Raw genomic sequence first — 25,358 nt, forward strand, 5'->3', positions numbered from 1 at the left:
ATCATAAAGCAGTCAGCTCACCACAATAGCAGAAGCCTCCAGTAGAAAAGCCAGAAGAGAACTGAGAAGGAGGAGAGTAAACCCAGTAGGAAGCAAGGAGGCACGACAGCGCGCCTGCAATGCTAGCAGAGTGGTACTCAGTGTTATTCTGCTAGTGTGTGCTCCAAGAGACAGTCACTACTTAGATGATTTATCCAGACCAGTTAAATGATTAAGAGCCCGGGAGGTCAAAAGCAGTAATTTAATTACTAACAGACAAGCCCTTGTCCAGGACAGCCTGGAGAAATTTAAAACACTGCACTACTGAGGTTCTTTAAACTAGTATAATCCCTTCCTTCTTGCTCATTCTGGGGACATGCTAAATGTTTCAGTATGGATTCTGCTGAAGAGCCTTACAATTCAATTGAAAGCAAGTCTTAGAAGGTAAGGTTTGCAGGATTCTGTGTTGACATGCAGTTTTAAATCAGCCATTCAGTTCCAAAACTTTTGTGTTTGCTGTTCTGATGTATGCAAGCTGTTAACACCATAAATTGAAGGGAGGTATCAACATTTTAAAAGTCTATATATCATCACAATGCTTATTTCATCCCACAGGTGCAAATGAGATAAAGTTTAGCTGCTCCTGATCCACTAAACAAGTTTACCTAGAAAAGGTTATAGCTATATGTCAGGCTAAAACTTTGGGTTTACTCTCACTTATCAGCGAGGCAGGAAGTTATCGCCTCACATCACAGAAAGGGATCCCAACTTCAGAGCAGCCAGCCCTCTAGACACAAGTCCTACACCTGCCCAGAGTACACAGGAATTCTGTAGTACCACAAGAAAAGAGCTAGGAAACACCACTATTAGCAGCAACCACTCCCTTCAGAGGATGAGATTTAACAGATTTCGTAAGAAAATTTAAAAGACCCACACAAATACTCATCTACTGGAAATAAGCAGTGATGAATGGAAAGCTTTTTCCTGTACCATGTATTTGCAAGGAAAGCACATCCAGTTGGGAATGCTTACTTCCTTCTGCTAGTGTTTACTCAAAAAGTCTTGATGGTTAAGTCTCACATAGAAGTGTTGAGTATCCAGCTCAAATTTAAAGCATTTAAGGCTGACAGAACTAGATGGGAGTAGTGCAGAGCAGCTTTGCACTACGCCTTGCCTGTCCAAAGACTCTTCATACAAAGAAAACTACTGGCAATATTACAATGTTTAGTACTAGATACTACACTCAGCACAAGTTAATTATCCACAGATCCTCAGCAGGTTAATTCCCTGTGTAAATTCCTTCTGTAGATTGAATTGTGAACTGTGATACGTTCTTTCTGGTTCTCGCTCAGTATTCGTATTTGCATTGTAAAATAGCTGAGGTAGGATGCAGTATGCACCTGTGTAGTCAGAGCAATCCTTGTATGGAGATAACCAACCCCTTCCCCAACATTAGATTAGAAGTTCCACACTAATCCAAACAGCTGATTTTACATTTGGTGGCAACGCTGAACACGCATGACCAGACTTATAGGTGGCTTCAGTACAGATGCTGTACAGACAAGACAGACATGTGAAAATAAGCCTCAACTGTAAAAACAAAAACATGCTCAGCACTGCTACATAAGATCAGAACTTGGTTCAAAATGCTTCATGCTCTAGTGTGTTTGGACAGATCTTCATATATGTTATGATTTGCATGACAGGATTACGCTGCAAGAATGCAAAATTCATAACAGCACTCTTTTCACCTACACAGCAACTTCTGTCAGTTCTGGGAGAACAGAAGGGGTGAGAAGACTGACAGAAGAAGCAGAGAGCTTTTTGCCTGACACCTTGCCCTGTAAAGAAAAAGCTGTGGGGGAACAGAAGAGAAAAATTAAGCACTTCATTTGGGAATATCTTACCTGAATAGCCTGTCGTCCTTGCTGAGCATCTGCCAGGAGCTGGATGGTAAGAGTCCTGGAGTCCTGAAGAGCATCTTGGAGGTAGATAAAGCTGTGACCCACATGTCGTCCCATGGTACATTCCCGACATATGGGGACAGAGCAAGTATCACAGTAGAAATGCAGTACCTAGAAGAGAAAAACCTGTATCACTGTCTGGTGAAGACTTGAAGGAAAAAAAAAAAAAAGTGACAGGAAAAAACAGATAATTTAAAAAGGGTGGTTGAAGGCAGTAGCAATGGGCAAAGACTTCACAATAGTTTCTCCACAGAGGAAGAGCAATCCCTCCTAGTAAGCTCCAAATTGTACTTTAACAGTTAGATGGAAGTGTCATTGTTTTCTTTGCAATACAATACTAGGAAGAATGTCCACATCAGCTCCTCTTAAGAACGGAAGCCATCTGCCAACACTTACAGATTGGAGATGTCATCTATGGCAAGTTTCAGATGAAGACTTTTCCTGCGTACACAACACTACATTCTCTGAAGTGGGTCACAATAACCACTGCGATGGAGAATAAATAGAGCATCCCCACCTTTCCCCCTCCCAGTGGGGACATTATGCATGCTGAGAACCATCCCGTTTTCTCAAAGCACATAAACCACTTATGCTTATTTAGGGAAACGTCAGTATTAGGCAGAACTCAATCCTACCACTCCCAACTGCAAAGCAACAAAACCTTTGCTCTGCCACAGTATTTCTACACTGGTGATACTTGGAGATGCTTGAGTTGGAGGAGAACAAGACAAGACAGTAGCGTGCCCAAAGCGTTTGTGTGTTACGGGGAACTCAGAGTAATAACTAAATCTCACTCAACTCACAAAGCACTTGAAAAGTATTTTCACTTCACAATGAAAGCCTTACACAAGGCATCAGCCCAGCCTAATAGTTGCGTCCATTCACTAGCCATAACAATTTCCATTCCATCCAGTAGAGGGAAGTAGCACACAAAAATAGCATCTTCCATGGAACTGCTTTCTTAGAAGAAAACAGATCAGCTGGTTTGTTTCCAAAGATGCAAGTAAGGGAACACAAAACTTCAACACAAGGAAGTCTCTAAGAAAGTGTATGTAGCTGTAGCTAAGAGCAAGACTTTAAATAGAGTAGCGTTAGAAAAAATCTAGGCTACCACAGAACAGTCAGAAAACCACTGTGGAGCCTTATTTGCAGCTTACAGTACAAATAATTTTTCCATCACCAGCTATTTAAGGTCTACCTCAGAAAAGGCAGCAAGAGTAGAACAAAGCCCGGGCAAGTATTCGATATGGCTGTCTCCTCACAGCTGTCATCCAGCCCCTCTGACTGCAGCTAGCAGCCTGCCATACAGTGCATGACATCCCCATTTCCCTTCTCCCACAAAAGAAAGGGGGAAGGGGGACAGGTGATTCCCTCAGATTTCCTGTGTTGCATGAACTGCCATTTTAAGCTCCTGTAAGTGCAACAGCTGAAGTGGTACACGGATTAATTTCTCAAAGGGGTATGTGTGCATTTGTGCACGTGTCAGATTTTACTAAAACCCTTTTCTTGAAGGTTCAGTTTTGCTGTAGGGAAATTGGAGCAGACTTCGTTTTGCTTCTGTTCAAATACTAAACCCTTAAGCACCGTCTCAGATCCTCAGCCTTTTTTTAAGGATGTAAAAGCCGCCTCAGTTCTGGAATGCATTTTTCTATATACATCTTCCTCAACTACAGAGTTCCTTGTCTTTACACTGCGGTTGTCTAAATCTGTATACAATGTTCACTTGCTCATGCCGTTCTGTAATTTTGCTGTTGAAATTACAGGGAATGTTTATTACATGTTGCTGAATGACTCCACTTAAGCAACTGAGAAGTTGAGAGAGAATGAAAACCAAGACAGGGTATCAAGTTAAGTCATATGAATCCGATATACTTTAAAAACATACAAGAGGGATTTGGGGCCTCAATCAAGCAGAGCAGCTGAAAGGAAAATGGTGACCATATGAACAGAAGTCCAAAAGCAAGTTAAATCTGTTGCGAGCCCTCCAAAGTAGGCAACACCAGAAGCAAAAGCTAGGGTAAACACCACAGACCTGTCCTGCCAGCCAGGCATTCCTGGAAGGTGACGGTGTCCACTGCAAAGAATCATCCTGCTGTTCAAGCCAAAGAGAAACTCAATTTAACATTCACAGTTGCCTCTTGCCACCCACCATCATGTGGTGGAAAACATCCCTCTTCAATTTAGAATGAGGAGTGACAAGAGCCGTAATTTCATTTCAGAAGTGTGCAGATTATGTAGGATGTGGGTTAAAGTATTTTGAGTAAACACTACAAAGTCATTGACAAAGCCTCCTGTTTGTTCCTTTGTAAATAGAAAATTTGTAAATAGAAAATGGTGAAATTACTTAGATTTAAATCGGGGAGCAAAGGAGTTACCAAGCTTAGGTAAAAAGGGGAAGAAGCAGACTGATGGACTGATCTCCATCAGTATACTGTTATTTAAAACAGTTCTTAAATACACAGGTGAGAAAGAACAATTGCCTAATATCCCTAGGGCACTCAGTGGGGAATGAAGGTGGTCACCAAAAGACTGGAAGAGCCCCTCAACTCCTAGATGAGCTAAGATCTGCCCAGAAATTCCCCTTTGGGCACACCAACCCCAAATGAGAAAACAAGAACAGGAGCGCCCAATAGGATGTACATTGGCTCTACCAAGCAGTAGGACTCTCAGCAATCCGGAGTTAAATTGGGAAGTACTCAGCTGTGCAGGGCAAAGGGGAATCTGTGCCAGTCAGACCAACAGAGCTTGGAGCACAGCATCCAGTTTGTCTGTGCTCACATCCACAGCCACTCATTTATTGCTACACTCGAGTCTTTCTGCATCCCAGTCCCTAGGTCAGGGAACAGAGGTTGGGTACTGATAGGTAGAGCTTCCATACATGCTTCTAAGGAGAAGGGGGGAGAAAAGCAAACACACAAACAAGCAACCTATCTAAAAACCAGTGTACTGATTTTGCATTTTCCTGATATAGGTTTTAGGATGATACAGGACTCTGCTCTCTTTTCAGCCTCAATGCAGCTGCAGTGTACCTAGGCTGAAAGAAGCTGGTGGAACCTCCCCCTGTCTCAGCAGCAAGGCCACCCTGAATTTCTCTTGCACTGTTAATACAGCAACATACAGCTCCTTCTGGGCCCAGATCACTGCCCTTAAAACAACAAGAAGAGTCTTGAACTGTGGATGGGTGGGGGTAGTGGAAGGGAAGAGCACTACCAAGTCCTCCAAAACAGGATCTGCTTATGACACACAGCCGGGAAAACAGCACTTAAAGAGCAAAGACAAAAAATCCCCCCCCCTCCACCTGAAGAAGCAGAGACAATACTAAGCAAGCTAACTAAAGAGATCTAAGCTAATCAACCATCGCCCTGTTAATTTCATCATTTTCCTGAATGTACAAAGACATTTTGCAAGTAAAGCCTTCAACCGTATTTTCTTCTCTAACACGGATAGGAAGGAAATAAGCAAGGAGAAAGCAGAAACAGATTGCTTTCAAAGAATTTCTGAATTGTGCTAGTTTGTTGTTTTTTTTTTTTCCTCTCCTATATAATTACATAAAACCACGATTGTTTTTAGGAGAAAAACTTACCTTATCAACACTCATTTCAGTAAAGCTTTCCAGTAAGAAAAAGATGCATGAGCAAGTTCAGTATATTTTAAGAGAGCTGTTTTGTTACATTAAATTGTATTTTAGAGCTCCATCAAAATTAAATGAAGAGATAAAAGTCAGCAGCAAAAGCAGAATAGTTTCAGAGATAGTTAAAAGTGATTTATTTTAAAATAAATCAGCTATGGGTTGATTATTTCCCAAACAGGAAATATTTCCTGAATTGGTGGCACACAATTTTAGACACAAAACAATAAAGGGAGCCTACTTCAATTTAAACAGAATCAGTGAACCATATTACAGGGCTATTCATCTTTTACAGCCACAGCAGCCCAAGAAATACAACAGCAAGGCCATAAATGTGATTGCTTCAGGAAAGGCTGTACAGTGCACCGTAAAAACATTTTACAACAGCAGGAATTCCTGGGTGTCGCTCTCCCCATTTTTTGGTCCATCTGCTTTCAAAGGGGGCAGGGGGATGGGCGGAGATGTTGTTAAACGTCCCCTGGGACTGCACAGCAATCAATCATCATCTGATGAATGGCCACTAAAGTTAAACCCTGACCCCACTCCACAATTCCCACACCAGCGCTCCTCTCCTCACTGCTGACCAGCTTCCAGCGCGCTCCCCCCCACCCCCACCTCCCAGCCCTCGCCAAAATTTCCCAAATACCAAGGGCAGACAAAAGCAGTGGAATGTAGTAGGCACCGGGACAGAAGAAAATGCAGCAAAAACAGCAGTTGAGGCGGCTTATCCTTAACCTGCATTTAAATAAGCGGCCTCTCAGCCATCCTGCTGATGCCGTTCATCCCCCAGCTTGCCAACACTTGATTTCCCTCATTTTAGAGCCCACAAGAGCATGTATGCACACAACTGGCGGTAAAACATGTGGAACATAGCTGCACTGCACAAAACACGCCGTCATCACGGCATTTCAGAGCCCTGACAAGATTTTTCTTCAAGCCTCCAGTGTTAGGAATTAGCACAAGGCAGCAACACAGGAGGCTATGTTTTAAAACACAAATGAAGTCTGATGCTCTGAAAGCTAGCCTGTAATCTTAAACAAAAAACCCCACAGACAAAACAGTAGTCGCTTGGTTTTACCTTTTGGAAAAAAGTAGCCAGTCTGAAATTTTCCATTAGTAAAGGTGTTTTATTATTTAATTCCCTTGACAATAACTCGAACACCAGTGGCTTTGTTAGGTACTATGCAAGGCTTTGAGCATTATGAATTTAGTATAAACTCATTTTCCAGGGAATTTCAGTCCTTTTCTTCCACTATTTTTTTTTTCAGAAGATCTAGAAAAAAATGCTTCCCCACATCATTCATGCAGCTCTCTATATATATTTAAAATACACACAGGCTTTAACAGCATAAATACATCACTCAGGAGAACTGGATCGGAGCCTGATGTAGACAATTCTTGCAGAGTTTAAGTGGAAAGAGGTTCACGCTGCACAAACCTGGTTCTTTGCTCCCATTTTAAATGCAACTTTGGAGAACGGACTTGCAACAATTAGTTTCACACCAGGATCGGAGTAGCATTTTATGTACCTTAACTTCTCCACTAATAACCCTTGAAACATGAATACTAAATATAAATACTGAAGATAAGCATCAAATAAGTTATGAATACACAGGTAGCTCTCGAGGCCCAGTACATGAAGGGGAAGACCAACCCCTGCTTAACCAGGGGTCCTCCTGGTGGGGAGCCACAGCTCAGGGCTGTTGTTTCACCCTAAAATTAAACCACCCTGGTAGCTGTCAGAGGAAGCCCTGTACCTCCTGCATTCTCCTTTACCTCCACACCACCCTTCACCACTCATGCCTTCCATCCCAGTTAAGAGATGTGGGGATCTTTACAAGCAGCAGAAAACTAGTTTTAGGAACTGGTTTATTCAACCTGACCTTGTGAACTTGAGATGAGCACTGGCTAACCAGATTTGAGTCTGACAAACTAAAAGAGGTTTTTAAACCAAACCTATCATGCCCCTACATTTTGTGATTTTTTTTTAAACCTTTTCCAGTCTTGCTATTGTGTCATAAAGCCAGTAAAAGCAGCTGCATATTTTAGAGAGCTGATGTGGCAATGTTGGTAGTCAGATCACTTACATTAAAAGGTTTTTTGGAAGATGCATAGTTCCACTAACCAAAGTCAGAAAAAAATCCAGTGGGTATTAGTCAGCTGGGAGTAAGCAAAGAGCATTTAAGTCATCTTTGTAGCAGAAAGCAGCATTTACAAATTCAAAGTGATTTGGGTTAGAAAGGACAACCAAGTTCCACTTTGAAGGGCACATCCTCAGTGGCACAGCAGTCTGAAGTAGGAGGCAGGAAGTCACACCCTTGGCAAAGCCAATTTAAGGCTCCTCTGGCTCCAGCATGATACAAAATTGAATCCTGTGCTTTGGACTGAAATCTTACAACTAGAATTTAGGCACCCACCTGAAGCCCTGGAACCTCAGCATCCCAAGCACCTCAGCAGCACCTCTGCCAGCTGCAGGACCCTGGTCATCCACTCCAAACATGGACAGCACTGCACCACTTGCCTGGTGTCTGTCTGGCATTTGGAGATTATCATCTCATCAGCTAGCTTCCTTGAAGCTCTTGGGTGCAGGTTAACTGGGACATCTGATGCAACATACTGCCTCTGAGATTCTGGTCATCAATAGACTGGAAAGAGCATTTCACAGCCACATTGCTCCAATTCTTCCTAAATAGGGATAAGCTAGGCTTAACGTTGTTCTAATATTAATACTGAGTGGCACGGGTACAATTATCACAGTGGGTTATCAGTGTGTAACAGTAAATCTGCATTCCAGAATTTTCTTCTGAAGAAATTGTTTGGGGTAAGAAAACTCCATTTCTTTTGTCTTAAAAAAAAGTCACAGCATCTGCTTTGGCAGTTAAGCAGGTAAAGTAGCCAGTCTGCTGGCAAATGCAATAGTATCAATAGCTAGTAGATTATGCAGCCAGTGATAAGTCAGCTCTTTTAGAGCTTTCAATAGGGGAGACCAGCCTGTGCTTCAGCATGCAACTCATTAGCTGTTTAAATGCAGCTTCTATGCCAAATCTACATGACACGAGTAGCAGCAGGGTGGTCTTGGCACAGGGGACAGTGGGCGGATCTAAATATTCAACAGTTCAAGAAAGCACATTAATAGCCTGCTGTGGATGCAGATATTAGAGCAGGTCAAGACCCAGTTCCACTTCAAGGCCGTTTTGTCCAAGCCACTGTCATGAGTCCCTGCAGGTCACTCGCTCAGCATCCCTACCTCCTTAGATCTCTTAAAAGAGAGCCTTCTTCTCTGCCAAAGCTTGCCTGCAATTTCAGTGATGCTTTAAGTTGCAATGGATTGACAATTGTTTTGCAATCACACGAACCTTTTTTTTTTTTTTAAGTGAAAACCAATAAACCTCTACATCCCTATGAACTTCTTCAGCACATTTTCCTCTTTTCACACACAGCTCAACATCAGAGAGCCTTTCAAATTCTCTTCCATGCCCATGAAGAGCTAGAAATGGGAATCAAGGTATGCTGGAGCTCCCACTTTCTTACCTGTGGGTACCATCAGTAGAGTCCTCACCCCTTCACATCTGTGTTCCTCAGCTCTATCCTGCTCCTTGCCTTACAGAGACCACCACCTCCATTCAGGTCCTTGGCTGGCCATTACAGAGGGTTGACAGCAAGGATGCTATTATTTATATGCCTTGCAAACAAATAGGTAGAAGCTTTGTCTCTTAACATACTGTAGAAACACCTAACCCCTTTTAATTCGATAAGGGAAGTGAGAAATCAAACTCCAAAATTCCCAGCCTTCCTTCAAAGGCCAGCTCTTCCTCATGCAAGAGAGTCAATTGGGGAACATCTTAAGCTGATGGACTGTGCACAGTTTGCCAGAGCAGTTTCCCAATCCTAGCACAAACAGGTCTTTTGCAGGATTTTTTTTTTTTTTTACAGAGCCTGTAGTCAAACCACTGCTACCTAGGAAAATTCTTTGGTGAGCTAAGTCTTATTTACACAACAGATTCCCATTAATATTTTTAGTGGGCTTCACTGGGGGGGGGGGGGGGGGGCGGTGGGCACACAAGGCAGAGAACCTACCAGGCTAGACATCTTAATTTCATAATGCTCAATTGTTAGGGAGCTGAGAAAACTAGCTGAGGGAAAAGAACATTTATCCAGAGGAACTGTGGCTTTGCAGGTTTTTACTTTTTAAAATACTGACACAGATCCACACCAGTTTTGGGGTGGTTTTGTTTTTAAACAAGCAGTACTAGGAGTCTTGATTCAGAAAAGTATTTAGAATATTTTGCTTTCTCTTTCACAGTGTAACACTTCAACTACAGCATCTAATACTCGTAAGAGAGAATACTGCAGTGCATATTTGAAAAACTATTTAAACACCACGTGAATTTAACCTTTAACTCAAACTACAGCAGCTAGAGAATACTAGAAAACTACCCAACTATGAATTTCCATCTCCAACTGAATGCTTAGCCTACTTTGCACCTTTTAGTCTAGTGGTTCCCCTCTTTGCTTATGTAGCAATGATGAGCAAGGGAACCCAGAGTCAAAACTAGAACAGAAATCAGAAGTAACAAGTTTCAGAGATGACATTTCAATATGGAAGTGACATTGATATAAAAATCTAAGTATCAACAGCTTTAATTTCTATCCTGACATTTCTCTCTCCCAATCAAAGGGAGATTTGTCTGTTCCAATTTCTTAAAAATTTTTTAATGTTATATCATCTCTAGAGAATTCGAAAAGCATCTCTGTGCCTTTTTAAAAGGAGAATTTGTGCTAGGATGGATGGAAAAATGCATCGACTTTTAGGCTAGCTAACCTCAAAGCCGTTTTAACAAAGAACTGCAGATATAAATTTAGCAAAATGAAGCAATTCTGCTATCTAACACCGCCACTACTAAACTCTGCTAAGAGTAACAGCCTTGTAGGCAGTATCAGCCCACATACTTGTGGATGATGCCGTCCCTTCCCCCTTTTCCACTATCAGCTCTCCAACAGATTTACCTAGCATTATGCAAGCTAATATCACTACAGAGATAGCAATTACTGAAGGGATTGGGCTGCTTGCAATGACGCCTTGTGGTAAGGCTCAAACGCTTTTGCATATACAAGAAGGAAATACCTCCATCAGTTTAAATTCACAAACAGCACTCTGTTGCTACCCCCCTATGACAGTTTAAGCTGTGCTGAGCAAAAAACAAAGAAGAGCGCTGCCGATTTATGCTTTAGGGCATAAGCTGATCACCTGGATATTAGGAAGGAATTCCTCCTGCCTCTCACATTCTCAGGAAGAAACTGCCTGGTTGGCCAAGTGTGCACATGTTTGAGGTGGACAGGGGAAGGGAAAGTCTCACCCTTCTTTTTCTTCCCCCCAGCATTCGGCATTGTCTGCTACTGCAGGTTGGACACCTGATGGGGAACAGCAATTTGGCTGTTCCTCCTGCTCCTGCCTTCCAGCTCGGCTGTCTTTAGAGGAAAGCTGTAACAAGAATGGCTGTGGTACTGAACTCACACACAGCAAGAGCTGTTAATTTTTTTTTTCTTTAATTGTGAAACAATCCATGCCTATTAAACAAGTCCAGTTACCTCCAAGTGCCATATGCACATCAAACTCAGGTCAAAGCAAATATGACCGACTGTAGCCTTTTATTAGGAAATACAGGCAAGACTTGTCTGGGAAAACTGACATATAAACCCATTCCAAGTGTTTTATACTGCAATGTTTTTAGTTACTGCTTATGTGGAACAGGTTTTGTGGAAAGCACAAAGGCAGCACTGAATTGGCCCGCTCTTCTGTTCTTTGCCTTCTCTTCTCCTCTTGCCTCACACTGTCCCAATCACTATTTTTATAGCTGTATACCCACATACAAGAACTCATTGGGTGAGGTCTTTGAAAAAACTTACTGTTCTTCGCTGAAACCTAAAAATTGCTAACATGAACATTTGGAAGAAATCTTCTTTAAAAGCATTCAGACTCTCCCTCTCTACCATCATCCTCCCAAACGCTCACACTAAAAATATGCAAGTGTAAAAACTTTACTAGCTTACGTACACATGTTTCAGAGCAGGAAGAAAGATTACAACATGTTGAGGTTTTGGTTGGGATTCCTCATAAATGAGGAAACTTAATTAAGCAAAAACAAATTTGGACTGCATTGAAAGAAAGAAGTGGTGAGTCGCAGAGCCAGGCAGTAGCTTCTCACAGCATATTATATAGGCACTGTATCGGGGTTCCTCAGCTAATACCACCTAATTGTACCATCCATGTCAAAATAATCATTATCTGCTCTCAGCATATGACTTGGCATGTATGTCTGCGTATATTATTCCCAGAAATGATGTTGAACGTGAGGATCAAAGCTTTGCTGCTAGTAGTAGAAAGCCAAGACCAAATTTATCAGATTAGCGTGCTTGTTACAATTCCCCTTAATTTTAGAGAGGATTATACAATCACATTTTATGAAAGACTCCTCCTGAAAGCGTTATCCTTTGGGTGCTAGTGCACTATTACTTCTAAATGAACTCTAGTATTTAGTGTTTGTTTTGGAAGACCTAGCTGTCTTAACAGCCACAGGGCATTTCAATAATCATATAACAAACATTACTGCAGGTTACTCTTTAATCCCTTGTGAGTGAATGAGTAAATTCTTGTCCATCTATCATATAATGACAGGGCTCTGCAGTTGCTGCCAAAAAGGTACTGTAAATCATAAAAGAAAAACAGATCTAAGAATAAGTAGATCTGTTCCTAGAAGGCAGATGTGTTTACTCAGAATAATTTTATCTCCATTACAGAACCGTAAGAACCGAAACCTTTGTTTACAAGCTGTTAACACAGAATTCAACATATTTCTTTCTGAAGGCTTCAGACAAGTCTTGATAGAGAATTCAAGTATGCCTTTATGTTCCTCTAGCTCCTTGTCTCTCCAGTGACAGAGCAGAAGCAAGACCTCAGAAGTTTCAGAGCTCTAAATTATTCACTTACCTGCCCTCCTCTTCTTTCCAAATTGGTGAAATACAGGAACAAACAAGTTCAAATCCTATGGCTTCCCTTCCCCCCTCCAAGTTTTTTTTTAAACTAACAAGATAATAACTATGACAGAAGGACAGAAAGTAAGTACTGCAATTTTATTTTTATTTGCCCTCATGGAGAGAATTAAGAAAGCTTTCTGTTTGAATTTGGGAGATGAGGGAAGAGAAGCATCCCAGGATGAATATAATTAAACAATGGAAGGAAAGTAGTATAACTCCTTCAAACCACAGAGAAGATTTGAAGTGCTTACAAACAGTAAACAAATCGTATTTTGTCATTGTGTCAGATACGGTTACTGTGTAGTATGTTCAGTCTAGAGAGACCAAAGACAAGCCTCTGTCCCACTCAAGGTTTAAGTTACGATTCACGCACTATTTTTAACCCATTCCATGAGGCTCCCATGGGTCAAGTATGTAGTGTGGTATACAGTGTATATGTTCACACTGCTGCCAAGTAAATTGTTATGGAGCATTATAGTTTTGTCCTAACCAAGCTAAAACAGGTTTAGGGCCAACCCTGACATGCTTCGGCAATATACATCAGACTAAGAATTGGAAAGCATTCTGGTTTTCTAAAATGCTTAAATACTTTAAAACATTAAGTGAAAGCACCAACCTTCTCACCAGCAACATCAGCTATTCCACGTAACACTTCCTAGCTTTAGATTGCTTCTGTATTGTGCAGGCAAGTTAACCTTATCTAAACTTCAACTGTAGCCTTGTTTGAGCTTTAAATCAGGATGAATGTAAATATAGAAGGTTTGTTCAATAGGCGACAGTAAAAACAAAAGAAAAGCTATCCAGGCAGAACTAGGGAGGAGAACCAGACGTGGCTCAAAGGAAGAGGGGAGAAGGGATAACCGACATGGTTAACTCCTTGCTCAAGCCTGGGAAGAGAACAGAGGCAGTAGTCTTAACTACAAAAAAACTTTTGTGATTCAAGTGGCACTGCCTTGTTAAATAAGGTACTCTTAAGGAAGAGCCCTTTCCTATGAAGCAAAGATGTGGAAGCGCAGCATCCACATTATGTCAAATCTGCTATTGCTGACAAGCACCAGGAGTTCAACTGCATTTGGGGTACACAGTTTCACCAAAAGACTGGGTTTACACAAAGGAGGGTTTTGTCCTGAGGGGGGAACCAGGTAGGCAATGCAAAATATTTTCTTAAAAACTGGGCACAATCAGCAGGAAGTCTTCACAAATGCTCATGTCCACACATCACGCATTACAGCCAGGCATTGCTGGCATTCAGTTACTAAGGTTTTGACAAACGCATCAAATTGTAAAACACGAGTTAAGCAGCAGCCAGGTTTCTTTTCAGTGCATTGCCAAGCTAGCCCTTCATGTCCCCTACCTGCTAAAAAACTTTCAGGGGATAGATCAGTTTTTGTACAGAGATTTTCTGCAATCCTGGCAGCAGAACAAAATGTGTTTAACCACATTCCCAAGCACAGGTAAATTAATTTACTAAATTAAGTCTGCTTGGTTAAAAGACTCTCAAGGAAGCTACCTGCCTTCCTCTGCTTCAGCCTATTTATCTGTTTAATCAAGTCTAGCACAGGAACTCCCAAAGACAACATGCTGATGAAAGAAAAGAGGAAGGGAGAGCTCCAGGGTTTTCTGACAAGGTCCTCATGCAGCTCTTTCACAGCAACTGTGTGCATTAAGCACTCTGCTGTGATTCCTCAAGTCAGCTCTGAGGTTAATTTAAGACAAAAGGCTTATTGGGACAGTGTAATGGGGGTGTGTGATCAAAAGTGCAGGGGAGAATTTCAACTCTGCAAATTAACAGATGCCCACAATAGGGATTTCAGGAAACGCTGCGGCTCTACCTTTGTCCCCTACCAAGAGGTTAACTCACTGCACCCCGCATACCACCTCCACTGTAATCAAAGTAATGGAGCAACTTTAAGAGCCACACACACAGTCAAGTACCTCTGGTAGCTTAGTACCAAGACAGACCTACTGCATCAGGAACATCGCTTCCTGTAACTCCCCTTTCAAGTAATAACCAGACCACTGATTCACTTAGGATTTAATGAGATTACAGCTTGAGGTGATTTGACTGGAGACCATAAAAGTTTTAGGAGCCCATCTGCTCTGCAAAACTAACCTCTCACACACAAGGCCGGGTACGAACCGACCTCTGAAAGCTGAGCTGTAATTCAGGCAAGAAGCAAGTCCTGGTACCTGGTGGGCAGCCGGGCCCGGCAAAAACGGATTGCTGAGTGCTTGGAAAGATTCCACTCAAGTACTGATGCATATGGAAATTCCTCTTTTCATTGAAAGAATGCTCACTTCAGGGTACTTTCCCCAACATTATCACACCATTAATAGCAAATTCAAGCTGTGCCCGGTGCGGGGGTTGTAAAGAAACAGCGCAATTTTCACCTCACCCTATACACCAGAAATCCACGACAAAGTACTCAAAGTACTGATGCTTGATCAAACATTGCCGTGGTTTGAGAGGAAAAAAAAAAAAAAAAAAGGAAATTCCTAATCAGTAAAAGCAAAGGCATCACTGCCTTCCATCTCACTTCACACTTTCCCCCCACCAAAAAGCAGCACACACGTTTTCGTGAGCCAACTGCTCACATTTCTCGTGCTTCCCCACAATCAGATCAAACATTGATTTTTCTTCCAACCACGGGGAAAAAAAACGATTTGAAGAGATTGGGAACAGAATGGGAGAGAGCTACTGTTTTTATTAAGTTACCTTTTACAGACCTGTAAAAAGTGGCATTTTAGAGACTGCAGTTAAAATGCTTTAGGTCTAGATGTAAATGCTGGACAAATATTCGCATTTTGTTATGATAAACCCAACTACAGCCAGCAACGTCAAGCCTCGCTGGGCAGCTGTATTTTGTAGTTTAAAAGAACTTAGGTGCTGTTATTTTTCCTTCCCCTTTTAGGCCGAGATGTTTTGTTGTTTTGTTCTCACTTCAGTAACAGGCCTCAATATGCAAGTTACATCTGGAAACAGACAAAAGCCAACTGCCCAGCAGTATTGGAAAATTAAAACATTGGGTCAGGCTCAAACGGACTAGGAAGCCAAAGGTCAAAGCAGCATTAAATCATTAGTTTCCCAGCTGCCACCAAGGCATGGAGTTGACCTTTGATTTTGTAAGAAGTGGTCCAAGCAATTTTCTGGTGGCAATATGGGCAATCTGGCACAGTGGAATATTATCCTTGAGAGGGGTGGGGGTGGAAAGGAGTTTAGGTCTCGCAGGCAAAGATTAAACAAACCCTTCAATCTCTCCAGACAAAATTTGCTCTGCTAGCTGTAAGCGCAGTTCGAAAATTATCAAGCTTTAAGGCAAAGACACTCAAACATTTGAATCATGCGAGTAACTTCTATTCATCTAGTAGGGAGAGCAAGGAGAAATTAAAACCGCAATTAATACTTTTTTGAGAATATCCAAAAATTGCATTTTTCCTGGAATAATTTAAGTTTAGAAGTCACAGTTTAAAGTCTTGGCTATGTATTTTTAAGCAATACATTTGTGACTGATCATGGTTCTTCAGACTAAAGAACTAGAACATTTCATTTAACACAGCTGAGGTAGCAAAGATAGAAACAAAGGCTATCATCTCCCTCTAGTCTCCAAGACCTTAAATTTTATCTGCTACTGCCCCCTCTGGTAAGAGTTCCCAACCTGGTCCTTACACACAGCCTTGCTGAACACCAAGGCTGTGCATGCTCAGCTCTGGTCCATCAGCTTCCAAGCTCCTAGAATGGAGTTGGGGCTATTGCTGCCTGGCAAGGGGCAGAACAGGTATTTAAAGGGATTTCTGATGCCTAAGAGTCACAGCAGTGTCTCCAGGCATGGACTGAATCACATCCACAACCCTTCATGGCATGGGAGAAATATTTTTCAGAAAACTGCAAGTAGGCATTGATGACTTGAGTTGAAAACATCCCCTGTGCTGACAGCTACCTTGTTCTTTTTGTAATCAGGGAAAAGCACACCACCTGAGCAACTAAGGGTGGGCACAACAACCCCTCTGCTCACAGCCTTTATTTCTAGGAAATGTTCACTTTCAGACAGCCAGCATGCATATAACTGGTTTCGAACGCAGATTTGTGTATGCAGGTCACACAGCTCATCACAAGAAGTGAAACTTCTGTCCAAACCTACTGTTAACTTTAAGTCTGCTTTAGTAACAAATCCTACCAGAACAGAATGCAGGAAGACCGTACCAGCAATTTCTTAAACAAAGTTCATTCAGCTGGTAAATTAAAGAGCTACAGATGGGCTGTTTATCCTTCAAACCTTTCTGCAGGTACCCAATACAGGTAACACTTAACAGAAAACCACAACAGATGTCTCCTATACAGAGACTTGAAGACACAACTTTGTCAAGATATCTCAGAGAAAAGTCATCTGAGATTCTTACTTGGTCAGCACTCTGGTTTGACCACATTAGCACATACTCCAACCCACTCCTGAGACACCATGGTAGGCTGCTTGAAACAAGGGTAATGTATACCCACTGTTTGCTAGAGGATAGGTTCTACCACCGCTGCTTTCCTTACAAGAGGGGCAGAGCAACATTTGCATCAGGTCTGCAAGCTACAGCTTTAGAAAGTTGGCTGTTGCTGCACTGCCTTCCCGTGCCATGGTCCTGAGAAGAGGGTACAGTACTCAAAGCTAGAAGAGGCCTTGCTAAGAATAGCCATTCCCCACTTTCCTAGCTTTCCAACCCATAGTCCTGTTAAGTTTTCTCATATAAAGAGATCGAATGATGTTAAACTAGGACTGGATAATATGGCTATTTTAGAACTGTAATTTTGGAAGTGGGTACTATACTGTGATGCAGCTTCTCATCAGCCTGGAAGAAAAGGACCTGGGGGTGTTGGTTGATGAGAAGCTCAACATGAAGCAGCAATGTGTGCTTGCAGCCCAGAAAGCTAACTGTGTCCCAGGCTGCACCAAAAGCAGTGTGGCCAGCAGGACAAGGGAGGGGATTGTCCCCTTCTGCTCTGCCCTCATAAGACCCCACCTGGCAATCTGCATTCAGCACTGGGGTCTCCAGCACAAGAAGGATGTGGACCTGTTGGAGAGTCCAGGAGGGCCCCAAGGATGCTCAGATGGCTGGAGCATCTCTCCTGTGAGGACAGGCTGAGGGACTTGGTTGTTAAGCCTGAAGAGGAAGACTCTGGAGAGACTTTAGAGCAGCTTTCCAGTGCCTAAATGGGGCTATAGAAAAGCTAGTGAGAGACTCTTTGGGGGTGTACTGATGGGACAAGGGGTAATGATTTTAAGAGGTAAATTAATATTACATATAAGGAAGATGTTCTTTACTCTGAGGGCAGTGAGGCCCTGGAACAGGCTGCCCAGAGAAGCTGTGGATGCCCCATCGCTGGAGGTGTTCAAGGCCAGGCTGGATGGGGCTTTGGGCAACCTGGGCTGGTGGGAGGCATCCTGTCCATGGCAAGGGGGGTTGGAACAAGATGATCTTTAAGGTCCCTTCCAACCCAAGCTATTCTGATTCTATGGTTCTGTCAAAAACCTATGAAACCCAGCTACTTGATATACTTTCCTGAGAAGGCCCTTCTGTTTGAGCTAGAAGCAAGACAGATCTATGCCCAAGAGCTCTCCAGGGACTCAAGTATACCTTCTGAACCATAAGGAGCAGCCTAATACTACAGACAGCCATTTGCTCTTAAGCAGAAAGAAGAGTGCCATGGGAATGCAATTAGATGGTAGTTATCCAGGTGACCAATTGCCCTGACCTTACCTCAGCCCCATTCTGGCTGCTATGCAAAAGATAACTTTTCTAGTTCCACTCAGATTTGCTACACCTCCATTCTCATCTCTACAAAAGGGATCAGAGCCAGTATTTCCAGTTAGTTTCAAGTTAATATTTCAAGCTTACAGTGGGAGAAAACACCCTAAAACTCAAAACCATCAACAAGGAACTCCTAGAGAACCACTAATGTGGCTTTCTCAAGCACTCAGTCTGAAGGATGGAAATAATCTATGCATACCCCTACAGCAGTTGCTCTGAAAGAAAAAAGAAAAGCCAATAGGAAATTTAGATCATCTTAGATTGACTGATGATAGCAATGACTGCCAATACAGGCCATCAAGATAACACATGACAAAGGCGCAACATTATACAGTATCCCCACGTGCTCCTCAGCTGAAGCAGTCCATTATCACTGAATGACAACAAAGGACCTTGGAGCCTTCTACAGGAGAAGCACAAAGAGAAGGCAGACAGGCCTGTGGGAGTTACACCAGGGGCGACCAAAGAGGCCCCCTTTCTGCAACTGCACGTTCCTCTTTGCTTCTGTGCCTCTTATCACTAGAGCCAGATACCGGGGAGCTGCTGGAGAGAACAACAGGCAGCAGAAGCCAGGGACAATAGCCTGGATGTTTGGGTGTGGTGGCCAACAGCAGCCAAAACCAACTATTTAAAGCAAAGTCTTGGGCATGGCTGAAAGCTCCCTCCATTCACACACTCTTAACACCTTCTGCAAGAAGCTGGAAAGGTGCAGCTCCCCCAGAGCTCCTATGCACAGCGATCAGCCTGAACTCTTTCAGGGCAGGTAGCTTGTTTTACTTGGGCTATTACCAAGCAGGCAGCAGGCCCACTTCCTCCTCCACAGAGGTGCTTTTATGAAAGGACCTCTTACCTCTAATTCCTTTGTGAATGCACACAAAGCAACAAAAAATTTGGTTTTGTAACGTGGTCTTCTTGCTTGGTCCAGATTTGCTGCTTATTTGAAGTGAGAAGACAGTTTTTTGGGTTTTGTTGCTTTTTTTTTTTTTACTGGAAGGACAATCCATAACCCTACCTCAGGGCAGGAACCAAAGTGGAATTCAGAGATTCCTCCAAAACAAATGGTTAATAAAAGCTAATAACCCCCACAGTTTCAGGAACACAGGGCTATTGTCTCAGCCTCAGCAGACTCCATGGGCTTAGTGGACGGGCTTTCTAGTCACACTGACCTCTCTTGCTCCATGGGAGTAACAGTTTCACTAGAGACAGAGTTTACAGTCTGTTTTTATTAGAACCACACTGAGTTACTTCCCAGCTCATGATCCACTCCTGGCACTCTCATTTCCAACATTCAGAAATGCAAAGTCTTCAGATATATGCTTTGTCACATTTCTCAGTCTTCTAGAGCCACTCCCCTGAGTGACTCCAACCTGGAGTACCAAGACTGATCCCCACACAGCCCGGGCAGCACAAAGTGCTCCTGGGAGTGGCACTGGCATCTAGCACTGCCCCGATCTTATCAGGGCCGTGAACTTAACAGCTTACCAGCTGGCATCACTATTCACACAAACACAGTAACTTATTTCCAGGAAGTGTTAAATCCTACCTTGCCTTCTTTCCTGCTCGGAGAAAAGCAAAAGCTGAGATGCTTTCACCTCAAGGGTGAAGAGTAGAAGAGTACCTTGGACATTATAGCTGCACAAAGAGGCCTGATGAGAAGAAGAGCTTTGTTTTTAACCACACCAGCTTTTTTCAGCCTCCTTCTCTCCATGAAGCTGCCATTAACGCTTCAGACAGTGGGACAGAACAACTAGCTCAGCCAAGAAATCTTGAGCCTTGAGAGGACCGCTCCTGGGAGCTCAGTTTGGCCACCAGTAGGGGAAGACAGGGACCCTTGGTCACTTTGAACAGAGCAAGTATTCCTTCCTGCTCCTGATGTAATTGGGACTGGCTGGCAGCAGACCTTTGTATGAGTCAACAGCTCCGTTGAAGGCCTAACAGATGCCAGCAAAAACAAACATGGAATTTTCTGTTAAGATGTACCCTATATGACCTCATTAATACCCTTCTCTGCTGGCATAAATAAAACATAAGAGTCACATGCAGTATTTTCTTGATGCTGGCTTACCCAGGGTAGAAATACTGCAGATAGAGAACATTAACAGTGCTCTAATCTGGTAGATCAGCAGCAGATAGCCTCGGCTAGGTGAAGTTTAACTGTGACCTCTATAAGCAAAACTGATCTTGCAGGAAGTTGCATGCTCAGAAAACATAATTCTAGTGAAACAGAGGCACTCAAGATGCTTGAGATCTGGAGCTAATACAGACCAGGAAGGGATTTCTTTTCTTGGGGGAAGAAGGGAGGAGTCAAGAAAAAAGGAAAAAAAGCTTACTAAGAATGTTAACAGCAGACATTATATCTAATTTCTTTGCATTCCTTCCCCCCCTCCTTTTCCTCCCATTTTTAAAAAACAGGAGCAAACTTGCGAGTTAAGGATTCTGATCAATGCAACATGTTAGGAAAAGAGAGCAGGAGGTCAAGAGGAAATGATTAATCCTGTGCAGAAGACTGGCAGGATGGGTCCTGGAATGGCTTACCAGAACAATGCCCCCACTAATAAAGCAGGTCAAAAGACCCTTACAGTGAACAGAAGCCCCAGTTACACTGTACATTAATATTCTTCCCTTAGTCCAAAGTTACATTTGTTCTTTAAAGCCTGTTTCAAAAAAAAAAAAAAATAAAGCAAGTGTTGACTTAGAAGACAGGTGAAAAGCTGTGGTGCCAGACACAAGCAACAAATCTAAAAGATAAAGGACAACAACTTAACAACCAAGCGTTAATAGCTACATTGTAAGACCGTATTTATAGAGAGCCTATGTAAATAGAGGAATGGGGGAAAACCCACCCGTACAGATTTCAGTTGTAACACTTTTCTCTTCATGCACTGGACCAATGCTGCTGCTTGATAAAGACTGAGCTTGTGCTAACTGCATAGCTTAATGTGGAAGAAAAGAGGCCAAGCAAATTCACCGCAGGCAATGCTTTGGCTATGAAGGTGAATGTGGTTCAAGGTTTACTCTAAGAGATAGTTATTCATCCTGTGGTTTCGTGGTGTCAAGCAGATCCAACGCAGCCCTGAGTGATTCTTAGCCCCTGGTAATCACCCCAGTCCCACAGTTTCTTCTGTCTAGTTTCATCAGCATTGCACGTTCCTAGGGCTGCTATGTAGGAACAGCCAGGGAAGTCAGCTTTACTTTCAGATTATGAACCTATTAAAACATTCATCTATTTTATGGTGAAAGTATGACCTCAGATTTATGCTTGCAAATACTCAGCTGAAGTTTCACAACTGTTTCAAGGTAACACTCTCCTATTAAAGAGCAGCCCCCCAGTTCTTAGTGAATTCCCTCCTGCAGGCATTAGCATATTGCAATGCCATCGAAGATCCAATCTGGCTGAAAGCTGCCCCGAATCTAAGAGTTGCTGACAAGCCAGCTCCATTCCCTGATACAGCATGTTGTACTGATTGCTGGAAGCACTGGGAATACTACTGAAGGTACAAAAAGCTGCCAGAGCAAAGGCAAGTTGTGTGAACAGGCAGCTAGGAGCCAGGGGCCAGCCTGCCCTGCCCCTCCTCCCAGCAGCATGCACTTCGCTCTGGCCACTGCAGAACCACAGCCCGAAGGAGCAAAGTGGTGGGGAGGGAACGCCCTCCGGCAGCATTGCTGATTGCCTTTGTATCAGCAAACAGCCTCCATTTTGAGGAGCTGGAGGCTTTGGGGGCAGCCTGCAGAGGCCAAACATCAGCTTTCGGTGGCTAGGAATACAAATGGCAGGTCCGTGTTCATGCTTCCCCTCACGGGCTATCACTAGTGCCAGCGGGGTTCTCTCCAGGCACATGCTGCCCCTGTGCACAGGGAACATTTACCTTTTGGGTCCTCTTCTCCAGCAACCTGGGTGCTGAGCCCCTCCTCCCACCCCACACCAGGGGAAAGAGGGCAGCACACAGGGCTAAGGGACAAGGAGAGCAGGATTCCTGCAGCCAGACCAGCCCTTACAGCATCCTTTTGCTAAGTCAGGACACTCAAAACATCACTAAATTGAAAATGAAAGCAAGCGCTAATCATTTTAATTTATATACACCATTTTAATCTGCACTCTCTACCCCATCCCACTGTTTCTGCAGGGGAAAGCCACAGATTGTAAAATAGCGCACAAGTCTCAAACTGGGGAGGTCCTGGGGATTAACAGGTCGTTTCAGCTGGGGAAATCCACTCCTCTTAAGAGCAGTCAGGACAAAGCTCCAGTTTATTTACAAGCGTGTTTGACTCTGTGGGCTCCACAGGTTTCTTGGTCACGATAAAAATCCAGGTAGTATACACAGCAGTTTGTGCCAGCACCTGAATCCTGCCAGTTTGGTGGGCAGAGCCTATTATTCCAGTGTGTGGCCACCCAGGTCTGCTGAGAGTTAGATGTTGGGCCACAGATTTGTTTATTAAATCAGTGAATGAAGTTGAAATTTACCCCCTTCAAGTCAAAAGGACTCAGTTATTAAATTCTTTCGTGTGTGTGTCAGCCTAATTCCCTATTTAATCCACATTTACAAAAGTGTTTTTTTTAAAAAAAAATATGCCTGAACTACTAGTTCACATTATTCTGTACCATATATTAGGAGAGGCTGCCTTTTTTAAACACAACCTAGTCACAAATTTCAGAGTCTGTTCACCAAAGCAAGAAGCCTCAGAGCAAGGTTAGGGTACGCACCAGCACAGAATCACAAGCTATTTTTCAGCAGCACATGGCAACAAAAGGTAAAGCACCTGTGAGCTGACAGAGTTATTTTTCCTATGCCCAGAGTGCCAATACACAGGCAGCCCTGCACTGCTGGTTCAACACGCCAAACACACAGATGTTAAAAAGCCAAATTGTTATCTGAAGCTCGGTGCACGTGCTGAGTTCAGTGCAAACATCCATTTTGCTCTGCCTCCCCACACAAAAGCAGGGAAAGTGGGTTCCAAAGTTCAAGCACTTACTACAGATGAAACCCAGAAGAGTCTCACCCTTGCAATGGCTCGTGCAAAGTTTAAAGAGCCAAGTAACACACCAACCATTTAGGCTGCATCTCCTAACCCTGTGCAATTTGTTCTTACTCCATGAGTAACACACTAACAAGTGACCTCTAACCAAAAACTGGCACCTCAGCAGAGCCAGGCTAACATGCAAGTTGGGAGGTAAATAAATGCTTGAGAGGCTTGTACTAAAACCTCCTATTTTATATTACAAGATACTGTCACAAGAACAAATCCATTTCAACTATAAATGCATTTCATGGAGATGCATTGTTTCCCTTTCCCAACCCCAGCTGGTTACCTTTAAAAAACAGACCCACCAGCCCAAGATTTAACACCATTCTTGACTGCCACAGATTGTCATGTCCCAGCCTTCATCCTCCACTTCAAAAATCAGAAGACTCCCCCAAAAAAGGAACCACACTGTCCTCCATCAGCCCCTACAGTTATTTTCTTGACAGCCACCATCTTTCTTACAACACAACCCCCACAAAACATCAAGCAGTGTTCGGACCCCAAATCACCTTTTAATCCATCCCTTTTAATGCCCATACAAAAGCCCAGCCTACTGGTAAGTGCAAACATTTTGTGGCTTTCCAGACCTCCCAGTCCCACCCCACTCCACTTTCAAGCTTTCCAATGGCTGTCTCAAAGAGAGCCCTTAAAAAGGGTTTATTTCATCCGATTGGAAGTGGTACAAGGGGAAATGGCCTGTGAACACCACCATACTTAACTCGTTAGGATCTAAGCGTTTCGGAGTTTGAGAGAGGGAAGAGAAGGCATTTACCAGCCCTAGCTGTGATTGATTTAAAAACAGTTTAGGCAAACAGGCAGAAGCAAGTGCAGGGCTTCCTTTCAGATCTGAAAAGAAACATATCTTGTTGTTGGCCCTCTGGTCATGCTCTGTGCTGTTTTTCCTTAGGACCATCTAAACAAGACAGATGTAGCCAGTATCCGGGCAGCAGCTGAAGCCTAAACACTAGAAAGGCACTCTGGGGTGGGGGGTGGAAGGGAAAAGAGGGAGAAGAGAAGAGGAAGCCATTTGGCTATAAAAAGGATCTTTCTTTCCTGTTGAAATGCAGTGGGGTAAAGAGTGTCAGAATAGCTTAAGGGTGGGGAGGTCAAACGTGTTTTGAGATGTTAAAAAACTCTTAAGCTTTGCCAGAGCACTGCAAAGAAACCTTAAGGTAGGTTTTTGTTCTTCCATTCAGAGGACTTGCCACCAGAATAGCTGCAAGCAATTCTGAAGTTTCTGTGGTCTGTTTACTTGCACAAACGAACCAGAATTATCCGGTTAAGATTTTATCCTAATGAATTTTTCAGTACAAAATCATTTCCAGAAAAATAGTTTTTAATGCATTTTTGCCAATCCTCCATTTCAAAAATCAGTCCGTCCTGCTTATACAGTGTGCCAGACTCAGCAATAAGCATGCTGGTAAATGCACACTGAAAAACAGATTTTATTCAGGACGTGGCAACAGTACTCTGCATAATGCACTTTTACTCTATGCCATCAAAACTTAACATACTTCTGCTACTGAACACAATACAAATATTTTAGGAACCATTGGGACCTTTGTATGACTTACCATTTAAATCCAAGAATGAAATTTCAGAGCTCTCCTACACCTTATGACTCATGAAGACAGACAACTAAGTTCTTAATGAAAGTTGAGATATAAGGGAAGGCTTAGTAGAACGTGTTATCTTTTACCCTTTTCAATTTGCTTACTCTAAAATCTGCAAAAAAGCATACAGCTTGGGGTGAAGAGATTTGCTATGCCATAGCATTTTTTAAATAGCAACTCCTGCTTATTTTCTAGTTTGTACTGTAGTAACATGCTTTTTGCTTAACTCAAGACAAAGAATTTAATGATGTGAAATAATAGCCATCTTGGAGTGTCATCCTAGATCCCTTCCTTTCCTTTCCTACTGGAAGGAAAGCCAGGCTC

General features: G+C 42.9%; 1 protein-coding gene across 1 annotated transcript in view; it reads right to left on the reverse strand.

Annotated features, from left to right (window-relative positions):
• The window catches only part of TRIM71 (tripartite motif containing 71), a 54,329-nt gene that overhangs the window by 12,579 nt on the left and 16,392 nt on the right, over nucleotides 1–25,358 (reverse strand). The window contains exon 2 of the mRNA XM_084508865.1: nucleotides 1,887–2,054. Coding sequence (XP_084364991.1) covers nucleotides 1,887–2,054 — 168 coding nt within the window. The remainder of the gene's footprint in view (nucleotides 1–1,886; nucleotides 2,055–25,358) is intronic.

Source organism: Aythya ferina (genome assembly GCF_964211825.1).
Source record: "Aythya ferina genome assembly, chromosome: 2".
Classification (NCBI taxonomy): Eukaryota; Metazoa; Chordata; class Aves; order Anseriformes; family Anatidae; genus Aythya; species Aythya ferina.